This window comes from Coregonus clupeaformis, chromosome 10 (genome assembly GCF_020615455.1).
Source record: "Coregonus clupeaformis isolate EN_2021a chromosome 10, ASM2061545v1, whole genome shotgun sequence".
Classification (NCBI taxonomy): domain Eukaryota; kingdom Metazoa; phylum Chordata; class Actinopteri; order Salmoniformes; family Salmonidae; genus Coregonus; species Coregonus clupeaformis.
The window spans coordinates 10,370,380-10,383,442 of record NC_059201.1 but is presented as its reverse complement, the minus strand read 5'-3'; the positions used below and the strand labels follow the sequence as shown (position 1 = coordinate 10,383,442).

General features: G+C 43.5%; 1 protein-coding gene across 3 annotated transcripts in view; it reads right to left on the bottom strand.

The window, feature by feature from the left end:
- Positions 1-13,063, bottom strand: part of LOC121574883 (guanine nucleotide-binding protein G(i) subunit alpha-2) — a 104,957-nt gene that overhangs the window by 19,532 nt on the left and 72,362 nt on the right. For all 3 annotated transcript variants that reach the window (XM_041887546.1, XM_041887545.2, XM_041887547.2), the window contains exons 3-4: positions 10,744-10,885; positions 1,516-1,676 (exon numbers count right to left, since the gene is read on the bottom strand). In XM_041887546.1, the coding sequence (XP_041743480.1) occupies positions 1,516-1,676; positions 10,744-10,885 (303 nt within the window). The remainder of the gene's footprint in view (positions 1-1,515; positions 1,677-10,743; positions 10,886-13,063) is intronic.

Below are 13,063 nucleotides of genomic sequence, written 5' to 3'. Positions count from 1 at the left end.
TCGTTTTCCAGGTTGAATGAAAACTAAATGAGCAGCAGGAGATGGAGAGTAGCTCTAACTGGTGTTGGTCTCCAATGAGCAGCAGGAGATAGAGAGTAGCTCTAACTGGTGTTGGTCTCCAATGAGCAGCAGGAGATGGAGAGTAGCTCTAACTGGTGTTGGTCTCCAATGAGCAGCAGGAGACGGAGAGTAGCTCTAACTGGTGTTGGTCTCCAATGAGCAGCAGGAGATAGAGAGTAGCTCTAACTGGTGTTGGTCTCCAATGAGCAGCAGGAGACGGAGAGTAGCTCTAACTGGTGTTGGTCTCCAATGAGCAGCAGGAGATAGAGAGTAGCTCTAACTGGTGTTGGTCTCCAATGAGCAGCAGGAGATGGAGAGTAGCTCTAACTGGTGTTGGTCTCCAACGAGCAGCAGGAGACGGAGAGTAGCTCTAACTGGTGTTGGTCTCCAATGAGCAGCAGGAGATAGAGAGTAGCTCTAACTGGTGTTGGTCTCCAATGAGCAGCAGGAGATAGAGAGTAGCTCTAACTGGTGTTGGTCTCCAATGAGCAGCAGGAGATAGAGAGTAGCTCTAACTGGTGTTGGTCTCCAATGAGCAGCAGGAGATAGAGAGTAGCTCTAACTGGTGTTGGTCTCCAACGAGCAGCAGGAGATAGAGAGTAGCTATAACTGGTGTTGAACTCCTGGTCATATTTATTTTTATTGTGGTAGCGTGAGGGTGTGTGCGCAGGTGCAGATTGCATACTGAGCGAACTAGAGGGAGGGAAGGAGGGAGGAAGGGGATGGAGGGAGGTGATATTGAGAATCATAGAGCGTACCACTCCTTCAAGGGAGGTGTTGACATTGAAGGTCATGGAGTTGTTGTCATGTTGTGTAGTTATCATGTTGTGTTGCTGTCATGTTGTGTTGTTGCCATGTTGTGTTGCTGTCATGTTGTGTTGCTGTCATGTGTTGTTGTCATGTTGTGTTATTGTCATGTTGTGTTGTTGTTGTGTTGTTGTTATGTTGTGTTGCTGCCATGTTGTGCTGTTGTCATGTTGTGTTGCTGCCATGTTGTGTTGCTGTCATGTTGTGTTGTTGCCATGTTGTGTTGCTGTCATGTTGTGTTGCTGCCATGTTGTGTTGCTGTCATGTTGTGTTGCTGTTATGTTGTGTTGTTGCCATGTTGTGTTGTTGTCATGTTGTGTTGCTGCCAAGTTGTGTTGTTGTCATGTTGTGTTGCTGCCAAGTTGTGTTGTTGTCATGTTGTGTTGCTGCCATGTTGTGTTGTTGTCATGTTGTGTTGCTGTCATGTTGTGTTGTTGTCATGTTGTGTTACTGCCATGTAGTGTTGTGGTGTCTCTTTTGTCACGATGTGCATTTTGTCCTACATTTATTTATAATACCAGTCCCCGTCCCACAGGAGGCCTTTTGCCTCTTGCTAGGCCTCATTGTAAATAAGAATTTGTTCTTAATTGACTTGCCTGGTTAAATAAAGGTTAAATAAAAAAAATAAAACACACTATTTCTACTCACTATGCAGCTGAGTCGTTGAGCTGGTACTCCCGGGAGCGCGTGAAGCAGCCTTGCACCCCACTGTCGGCCCACAGGCGGCGGATCACTTTGGACAGGTCGTCGGGCAGGATACCCTGCGCCTCAGCAGCAGCCGACAGGGCAAAGAGCTGGCGGGCATCCTCCTGCATGGGGCGGGAGGGGACAGGAGAGGGACATTATGGGCAGAGCTAGGAGGCTGCAGGTACCACATACCACAGTACTAGGGAACAGTCATTGCTACAGACACAGAGGGTAACGTTTAAATCTCAGGAGGGAGGGAGAACCCATATTATCACCAAGTGTACATAGAAACATTTGTGAGAGCCAACAGTCAGTCAAACTTTTGTGTGTAGAGCAGTGAGGTATGGCTGTGTGTAAGGACCTCTTGGAAGAGGATTTGACAAAGCAAGCACATCTACAGTGATGAGGCAAGACCTCATCATAAATCATTAAAGGGTCACTCTAGCCACAAGAGACAATGATTGAGTGACCCAGATTAAAACTAATAAATATTGGTTTGTTTTGACAGGTGGCCAATGAGGCCAGGTAATCTCCACTGTGTGGATGGCTAATATGGAGATATATTGGTGTCTGTGGACAAGGCGTCTGGATGATAAATAATGCAATGTTGTAACAAAGTCTGCTAGTGGAAACCAGTGGCAGGCAGGAATATATTTCCTCTGGATGTTTCTCCCTCTACCATCTGTGTACTGCAGTGGAGGCTGCTGAAGGGAGGACGGCTCATAATAATGTTTGGAACGGAGCAAATGGAATGGCATCAAACCATTCCAGTCATTCCGCTCTAGCCATTACCACGAGCCTGTCCTCCCCAATTAAGGTGCCACCAACCTCCTGTGGTGCACTGAAAATAGACAGAAATGATTGGGAGGATGGTGATGCAGCAGCTACTCTTCCTGGGGTCCACATAAAACGTACAAATACATGACAAAGTACAGAACAGTTATAGACAAGAACAATATAAGATATTACATTCAATTCAAAATAAAATAAGAGTTATATATAGGAAAGATACCAAGAGACAACAAAAATACTATTAGTACTATCAAAGTCCCAACTAGTTTAGAGTTACGGACACACTCCTGATGTCCAGCCAAGGAGTCAGAGGGTTAGCAAGTCAGTAAGCGCTCTTACCACCCAGCTACTGTGGGATCCCTACCTAGTCAGACATCCATTTCTCTTTAGTGAGATGAACACCTGGCTAGGCTCAGAGAACCAGACACCTCCACGCCCAGAGACTCAGCAGAGCAGACGGATGAACAGCTCCACATACTGACTGTACACTGAGCCAACACCTCTCCACCCACACAGACATACAGTATGCAGATCTGCTGTGTCACCTGTTTCCATACTAGCAAATTAGCAAAGTTCAATTGAATTACCAATCAATTTGGTGAAGTGGAAGAAAATGGTCATAAATGTACAGTTCAAATTGAGACTGGGAGTGCAGTTCACAGAGGATCTGTTGCCGTGTTTTCAGCATCTTTCTCTGATTTGAAATGACACAGCAAATGAAATGACAAAGCATATGGAGGCTTGATTTCCTCTCCCTGGGCACTGGGCTTATGATGACTCATTGAGCCAATTCTGGGCATCAGTACGTGTGTGTGTATGTGTTTGTGTGCGTGCGTCCGTGCATGCCTGCGTGTGTATATGCAATGTTCTCTGTGCTTTCTTGTGCATCACTGTCTACATTATGCATACACGTTGGCTATTGTATAATGTACTGTATGAGAGTATGTTTGTGGCAGCCGGTGCACTAATTGCCTACATAGGAGGCAGAGCAAGTATCAATATGTCCAGTGGCATTAACGATGGTCTGAGGACACAGGGGTGTACCCACCCATCCATCCATCCCCTAATGACCACGGCAGCCTCTCTCCTCAGCCCTGTCTCCCTGTTAGACCCCCAGGCCATGCAGGAGACTAGATGACAGTAATAAAGCCCATCCACCCATCCTCCAGCTACAGACTGAAGACTGAAGCCCTCTGCCATATACTCTAATACGCTGGAGCTTCCTAAAAATGGGTTTGCCCTCTTTGAGAAACATGTTGACAGTTTGTTCACAGTAGGGATGGGCATTTGAAATGTTTTGACTGTTCGAGTACTGCCATATTATACTTTTTTTTTTTATACTTGAGTACTCTAATGGATTATTCTTGTTATTTTTTTTGCCTGCACTGGGGGAAAGAATATGGACATTTATCATAACCATTACAGATCGACCCTAATTGCTAAATTGCCCCATATATATTCATTCAATAAAAAAACAAGTGCCATTTAAGATTCATTATATTATATCGTGGAACACAATCTTCAAAAAGGTAGTAACCTCAGCAATGTGGCGCTTGCTTGTAGAAGCCTATGGCTGTGAAATGGCATAGCCTTGTTTTGTTAATTTAGCAGGCATGACGCTCTTATTTAACAAGCCCTTATCACAGTAAAGACACACCTATGTTATAGTAAAAAACATGTAATATAACAGAATAAAATACAACAGAATATTTTTCCAAATGAAAAAAGCTGCCAGTGTCGTAGTGATACACATCTCACATCTGGAACAGTTATTCTCAAAGAGTGATCATTTGAAACAGGGCTCAATTTCGCGAGTTGAATTATTTTTAAATTCAGGATTACACATTTTCCAAATGGATTAACAATTCAACATTGAACACAGCATGAATTATGGCCATGACATCAGTTCGGTGAGTAGCCCTAAGCTTAATGATTCTGATGAAAATACGCGATACTCATTAGGGTTGTGGCAAAGAAACAAAACCTGAAGCGGATTTAACTTCTCCAAGACAACATTTTATTTATTTTGCCCGTTCAGGCAGCCACAAAGCACATTCCACCAAATAGTTTTACAGTATTTTTACTTTTTAAATCTCTGGTTAAAGATAGAGTTTTTACGTCCGTTCAAGTACTCGAGTATTGGATTACTCATGGCCATCCCTAGTTCACAGGCTGAGCCCTCTTCACGGCAGCACTGGACTTGCTCTTATTGCTGACTCATTGACTGTGTGAGAGCAGTGAAGCTGTGTGTGTGTGTGTGTGTGTGTGTGTGTGTGTGTGTGTGTTTGTGTGTGTGTGTGTGTGTGTGTGTGTGGTGTGTGTGTAAATAAGAAGACAGATATGAAGATGGGTTGGGAATGAAACCTTCCTATCAGCATGAGGTGTTATTGCTATCATAGTCATCGTTTTTAATATTAACAATAATAATAGCATAATGATAATAATCCGTATTTGCGGCTGGCAGCAGTAGCAGAAGGAGTTTCTGAGACAGGTTATTCATTTGAGGTGCACAGTGCCTATGCTGCAGAAATTGTTGCAAAAGGAAAATGTGTCCTGTCAGCAGCTTTAAATAAAAACCCTTCCAATAAACAGCTCAGAGTTAGAGCGCCTTCTCCTTTTTCAGCACACTTCACGTTTCTTCATTATCAAGCCTGCATTGCCCTTGTGGTTGCAGGAAAACCCACTCACAGCCTCTACCTCCTTTCTCTCAATGGTCAGTGCTATCCGGGATCCTACAGCCATAACTCCTCTTTGAATCTGCGTATTCCTCCAGGGCTTAGCTGTCCTGGATCTGCACAGCTCTGCGAGGGCCTGGGATCGGGAGAGACACTTAAGTGTTTTAGTACTATATCTCTTGACACAATGATGAAAATAATCATGGCCTCTAAACCTTCAAGCTGCATACTGGATCCTATTCCTACTAAACTGCTGAAGGAGCTGCTTCCTGTGCTTGGCCCTCCTATGTTGAACATAATAAACAGCTCTCTATCCACCGGATGTGTACCAAACTCACTAAAAGTGGCAGTGATAAAGCCTCTCTTGAAAAAGCCAAACCTTGACCCGGAAAATATAAAAAACTATCGGCCTATATCGAATCTTCCATTCCTCTCAAAAATTTTAGAAAAAGCTGTTGCGCAGCAACTCACTGCCTTTCTGAAGACAAACAATGTATACGAAATGCTTCAGTCTGGTTTTAGACCCCATCATAGCACTGAGACTGCACTTGTGAAGGTGGTAAATGACCTTTTAATGGCGTCAGACCGAGGCTCTGCATCTGTCCTCGTGCTACTAGACCTTAGTGCTGCCTTTGACACCATCGATCACCACATTCTTTTGGAGAGACTGGAAACCCAAATTGGTCTACACGGACAAGTTCTGGCCTGGTTTAGATCCTACCTGTCGGAAAGATATCAGTTTGTCTCTGTGAATGGTCTGTCCTCCGACAAATCAACTGTACATTTCGGTGTTCCTCAAGGTTCCGTTTTAGGACCACTATTGTTTTCACTATATATTTTACCTCTTGGGGATGTTATTCGAAAACATAATGTTAACTTTCACTGCTATGCGGATGACACACAGCTGTACATTTCAATGAAGCATGGTGAAGCCCCAAAATTGCCTTCGCTAGAAGCCTGTGTTTCAGACATAAGGAAGTGGATGGCTGAAAACTTTTTACTTTTAAACTCGGACAAAACAGAGATGCTTGTTCTAGGTCCCAAGAAACAAAGAGATCTTCTGTTAAATCTGACAATTCATCTTGATGGTTGTAAAGTCGTCTCAAATAAAACTGTGAAGGACCTAGGCGTTACTCTTGACCCTGATCTCTCTTTTGACGAACATATCAAGACTGTTTCAAGGACAGCTTTTTTCCATCTACGTAACATTGCAAAAATCAGAAATTTTCTGTCCAAAAATGATGCAGAAAAATTAATCCATGCATTTGTTACTTCTAGATTAGACTACTGCAATGCTCTATTTTCCGGCTACCCGGATAAAGCACTAAATAAACTTCAGTTAGTGCTAAATACGGCTGCTAGAATCCTGACTAGAACCAAGAAATTTGATCATATTACTCCAGTGCTAGCTTCCCTACACTGGCTTCCTGTTAAGGCAAGGGCTGATTTCAAGGTTTTACTGTTAACCTATAAAGCGTTACATGGGCTTGCTCCTACCTATCTTTCCGAGTTGGTCCTGCCGTACATACCAATACGTACGCTACGGTCACAAGACGCAGGCCTCCTAATTGTCCCTAGAATTTCTAAGCAAACAGCGGGAGGCAGGGCTTTCTCCTATAGATCTCCAATTTTTATGGAACAGTCTGCCTACCCATGTGAGAGACGCAGACTCGGTCTCAACCTTTAAGTCTTTACTGAAGACTTATCTCTTCAGTAGGTCATATGATTGAGTGTAGTCTGGCCCAGGAGTGTGAAGGTGAACGGAAAGGCTGGAGCAACGAACAGCCCTTGCTGTCTCTGCCGGGCCGGTTCCCCTCTCCACTGGGGTTCTCTGCCTCTAACCCTGTTGCAGGGGCTGAGTCACTGGCTTGCTGGTGCTCTTTCATGCCGTCCCTGGGAGGGGTGCGTCACTTGAGTGGGTTGAGTTACTGACGTGATCTTCCTGTCTGGGTTGGCGCCCCCCTTGGTTTGTGCTGTGGTGGAGACCTCTGTGGGCTATACTCGGCCTTGTCTCAGGATTGTAAGTTGGTGGTTGGGGATATCCCTCTAGTGGTGCGGGGGCTGTGCTTTGGCGGAGTGGGTGGGGTTATATCCTTCCTGTTTGGCCCTGTCCGGGGTTTCTTCGGATGGGGCCACAGTGTCTCCGGACCGCTCCTGTCTCAGCCTCCAGTATTTATGCTGCAGTAGTTTATGTGTCGGGGGGCTGGGGTTAGTTGGTTATACCTGGAGTACTTCTCCTGTCTTATCCAGTGTCCTGTGTGAATTTAAGTATGCTCTCTCTAATTCTCTCGTTCTCTCTTTCTCTCTGAGAACCTGAGCCCTAGGACCATACGTCAGGACTACCGGGCATGATGACACCTTGCTGTCCCCAGTCCGCCTGGCCTTGCTGCTATTCCAGTTTCAACTGTTCTGCCTGCGGCTACGAAACCCCTACCTGTCCCAGACCTGCTGTTTTCAACTCTAAATGATCGGCTATGAAAAGCCAACTGAGAGACCTGAGCCCTAGGACCATACGTCGGGACTACCGGCCGTGGTGACTCCTTGCTGTCCCCAGTCCGCCTGGCCTTGCTGCTATTCCAGTTTAAACTGTTCTGCCTGCGGTTATGGAACCCCCTACCTGTCCCAGACCTGCTGTTTTAAACTCTAATGATCGGCTATGAAAAGCCAACTGAGATTTATTCCTGATTATTATTTGACCATGCTTGTCACTTATGAACATTTTTGAACATCTTGGCATGGTTCTGTTATAATCTCCACCCGGCACAGCCAGAAGAGGACTGGCCACCCCTCATAGCCTGGTTCCTCTCTAGGTTTCTTCCTAGGTTTTGCCTTTCTAGGGAGTTTTTCCTAGCCACCGTGCTTCTACACCTGCATTATTAGCTGTTTGGGGTTTTAGGCTGGGTTTCTGTACAGCACTTCGAGATATTAGCTGATGTAAGAAGGGCTATATAAAATAAAATTGATTGATAACCCTTACAAATTCCAACTTCAATGGGGTAGGCACGTCCCAAGGACCCCGGATAGCACGGACCCTCTCTCAATCTCTCTTTCAACCTGCTCTTTCTCTCTGTCTATCTGAGCACTATGGAGAGAGCAGGTCTGAACCTCAAGAGTCCCCACTGTGTGTATATGTGTGTGTGTGTGTGTGTGTGTGTGTGTGTGTGTGTGTGTGTGTGTGTGTGTGTGTGTGTGTGTGTGTGTGTGTGTGTGTGTGTGTGTGTGTGTGTGTGTGTGTGTGTGTGTGTGTGTGCATGATGCACATAACATCCATTAACGGTTGTCCATTGTCATGTCAATTTTGGATAATAAAAATACAAAATCAAGCAGAGCAAAGTTAGTAGAATGTTTGAATTAAGAATGTTTGCTTGATAAGAGCAACAGCGTTGATTTGAAACCCATTCTATTTCTTTGCCATGGCGATTCCATACATTAGAATACAATTACATTTGAATATAATGATATTACAATTGAAAAGAGCAACTACAGTAGAATTTAGAATATTTGGTTGATAGGCACTGTTGATAAGCAATATTGATTTAGAACTCAGTTTTGGTAGCAACAAGCCCAAGACCAGACATGTGACTTGCTTCTGCTATCCAAGATTATATACATTTTTCAATAATGAGCTTCAATACCCAGCAACTTAACCAGTCCGTACCATGGATGGCACAGGGACATCAGTATCTTCCTATCATCATCAATGATTACAATTAAATAGTACATTCTTACCAGGATTTGATTCGTTGCTTATTTTAGTGTATTTCTCAACATTCCATGTCTAGAATGCATTTAGGTACATCTAGAACTGGTTGTGTGTGACTTTAGGTCAAGTCCTCCCGAGTTTCTCAGAGATCTGGCATTGTGAGTGCTACTGGAAGTCCTGATCCTTATACATGGCCAGCTTCTGCTCCCACCACCAGCGCCTGCCTGAGCAGGAGAAACCATGTCTGTTCCACAAGGAAATAAGGCGCGTTGGCCAGTAGCTCTTTTCTGATAAGGAGATGGAGAAACTGGAAGCCATTCTGGGGGTGTTGGAGCTGCAGAGATGGGCTTCTTGTAAATGTCTTATGTATTTTGTAGAGGCATAGTAAGATAAGATAGAATAAGATAGGATTGGTAGGTATAGTAAGATAAGATAGAATAAGATAGGATTGGTAGGTATAGTAAGATAGAATAAGTTAGGATTGGTAGGTATAGTAAGATAAGATAGAATAAGATAGGATTGGTAGGTATAGTAAGATAAGATAGAATAAGATAGGATTGGTAGGTATAGTAAGATAAGATATAATAAGATAGGATTGGTAGGTATAGTAAGATTTGGTAGGTATAGTAAGATAAGATAGAAAAAGATAGGATTAGTAGGTATAGTAAGATAAGATAGGATTGGTAGGTATAGTAAGATAAGAAAGAATAAGATAGGATTGGTAGGTATAGTAAGATAAGATAGAACAAGATAGGATTGGTAGGTATAGTAAGATAAGAAAGAATAAGATAGGATTGGTAGATATAGTAAGATAAGATAGAACAAGATAGGATTGGTAGGTATAGTAAGATAAGATAGGATTGGTAGGTATAGTAAGATAAGATAGAATAAGATAGGATTGGTAGGTATAGTAAGATAAGATAGAATTGGTAGGTATAGTAAGATAAGATAGAATAAGTTAGGATTGGTAGGTATAGTAAGATAAGATAGAACAAGATAGGATTGGTAGGTATAGTAAGATAAGATAGGATTGGTAGGTATAGTAAGATAAGATATAATAAGATAGGATTGGTAGATATAGTAAGATAAGATATAATAAGATATAATTGGTAGGTATAGTAAGATAAGATAGAACAAGATAGGATTGGTAGGTATAGTAAGATAAGATAGAACAAGATAGGATTGGTAGGTATAGTAAGACAAGATAGAACAAGATAGGATTGGTAGGTATAGTAAGATAAGATAGAACAAGATAGGATTGGTAGGTATAGTAAGATAAGATAGAACAAGATAGGATTGGTAGGTATAGTAAGATAAGATAGGATTGGTAGATATAGTAAGATAAGATATAATAAGATATAATTGGTAGATATAGTAAGATAAGATAGAACAAGATAGGATTGGTAGGTATAGTAAACATGGATCTATGCAAGATCCAGTTCCTGTGGAGTCCATCATCATCGATGAAATGGCTCCTTGGATCGGGCATGGGGTTATGGATGATAGTATAACCTTGGCTTCATGGGGTTATGGATGATAGTGTAACCTTGGCTTCATGGGGTTATGGATGATAGTATAACATTGGCTTCATGGGGTTATGGATGATAGTGACTAACCTTGGCTTCATGGGGTTATGGATGATAGTGTAACCTTGGCTTCATGGGGTTATGGATGATAGTGACTAACCTTGGCTTCATGTGTTATGGATGATAGTGACTAACCTTGGCTTCATGGGGTTATGGATGATAGTATAACCTTGGCTTCATGGGGTTATGGATGATAGTGACTAACCTTGGCTTCATGGGGTTATGGATGATAGTGACTAACCTTGGCTTCATGGGGTTATGGATGATAGTGACTAACCTTGGCTTCAGGGCCCAAGACATGGTTACTCAAGAGCTCTAGTGGATGTGTAGAAGCAAAGCTGGACCTCTTCTCTAATCATCTGACTGCAGAAACAGAGGAGCCAAGCACACATGCCCAAATGCATGTGTGTTTGTTTGCATGTGTGTGTCTTACCTCTCTGGAGGCCTCTGTGTAGTCGATCTTGAGGTTGCCCATGGCCTTGATGATAGCCATGATGGACTGGATGGTGTTGCTGTAGACCACAGCTCTGTACTGCTTACACTCGTCTTCTGAGTAGCCATCCTCATGGATGATCCTGATGAAGGAAAACAAACCTGAGCATTCTTCTGATGTCACTCAAGTGAGGAATAGAAGGGGGCACAAATGTTACCAAGAGAAAAGGAGGAGAGGTGGAGAAAAGGGGGTAACCACAGTGCTTTGGGCAGCATCAGGGGAGAACGACTGGCCCCTCACATTGAAGCCACGGAAGTTCAAGGCCAGCCGCGGTACTGCAGGCATTGTTAGCAGAAAACAGGATCCCCCATTATAGTGAATGGAAAAATGTCAATCTTTGTGGTCAATCTTCGTGTAAATAAAAACAAATTGCGAAGATAATCATGGTACCAATAACTGCTTCTAATACACCAAATGTATGTACTTGAACCGATTATTTTAAAATCGCACCCAGAAGATGTTATAAGGATAAATTAGTTGCTAATGGCAGCCTCCAGTACCCAGGTCGGCCTTTAACTTAAGTTACTCAATGAGAGGGGGCAGCACTGAGCTAGCCTGCAACATCACATCCTGGAGTAGCTCAAACTGTGCATATTGAGTCTTCACATAGGAATACATTGTGTCACGTGATCAATGGCTTTGTCCATTCATATATACAGTACATTCATTGGGCAGTATGGTTGACAGGTTATGTATTTCATACAGTGTGTTAAAAGTGCTCAATATGTTAGGACTTCTAGCTGCTAAGCGTTTGGGTATTCAATCAATGACCGTAAGGTTTGGTAGAACGGTTAGTTACTCTAAGATGCTAATAATAAATGTTTTTATTGTCACATACACCGGATAGGTGCAGTGAATTGTGTTGTTTTTCAAGGTCAGCCATACTATTACGGAGCCCCTGGAGCAAATAAGGGCTCAAGGGCACATTGACAGATATTTCACCTTCTCAGCTCTAGTATTCGAACCAGCGACCTTTCGGTACTAGCCCAATGTTCTAACCACCAGGCTACCTATTGATATTGACAGTCAGTGCAGTCCTGTGCAAACCTCCTCTGCATGTTGGTGATGTATCTGACCATGCCGTAGCTTGTCATGCCCAGGGGAAGTGTGTGTGTGTGTGTTCGTGTGTTTCAGTGTGATCATAGGAGGCAGTGCAGGAGGCAGTGCAGGAGGCAGTGCAGGAGGCAGTGCAGGAGGCAGTGCAGGAGGTAGTGCAGGAGGCAGTGCAGAAAGAAAACCAAAACCAAGACATGAATCCTAAAGCCAATATCACCTCATGAATAAACAAGCCTGTTAGCTTGACACTAGCGGCTAGGAAAAGTACTGGGATTTAACCCAGTTAGTTACACATTCAATATTAGAATTCTATCTACAGGTGTTATTGAAAAAGGCAACCATTCTCCCTGCTCTCCTTTTATGTTGACATGATCTCTGTGGTAAGAGACGGAGCTGGTGCTTCAGAGCAGATCAGGCTGTGCTGTGTTATAGGTATGGTCTGTCTCCCAGGCATTGGTTGTTCTGTATGGCCGTGGTAATAACCTGGGCTTAGAGCTGTACTCTACACTCATGAAAAACGGATTCATTGCCTGGCTAGTCCACAGGAATGGGAATAATTAAGTCATTAAGGGGTCTGTGTGTGTGTGTGTGTGTGTGTGTGTGTGTGTGTGTGTGTGTGTGTGTGTGTGAATGAGGCATAGACATACACATAGGTTTTGTATATGTCATTGGTGAACGTGAGCGTGTAATTGAGTGTCATGGTTTGATCACAGTCATTACAGTAACCACATTAACATTCCTGTGCACTGAGACTCATGCTTTCAGTAGCCAAATACAATTATGGGTAGGAAGATGCGAGGATGCCAGCCCAACTACCACAGACAGGAAGACATTAAGATTTGCCCTCCATATGTCTTCCTAAAAAGCTAATTAATATGCCTATGGTCAACATGCCTGATTGACTGTCTGCCAGCTCCAGATCAATTCAACAAGGAGTGACAATGACTAGGACTAGGACTTGGACTGGAACTAGGACTGGGACTAGGACTGGGACTAGGACTGGGACTAGGACTGGGACTAGGACTTGGACTGGAACTAGGACTGGGACTAGGACTGGGACTAGGACTGGGACTAGGACTGGGACTAGGACTAGGACTAGGACTGGAACTAGGACTGGGACTGGGACTAGGACTGGGACTAGGACTAGGACTAGGACTGGGACTAGGACTAGGACTGGGACTAGGACTGAATAAACCACTAGAGG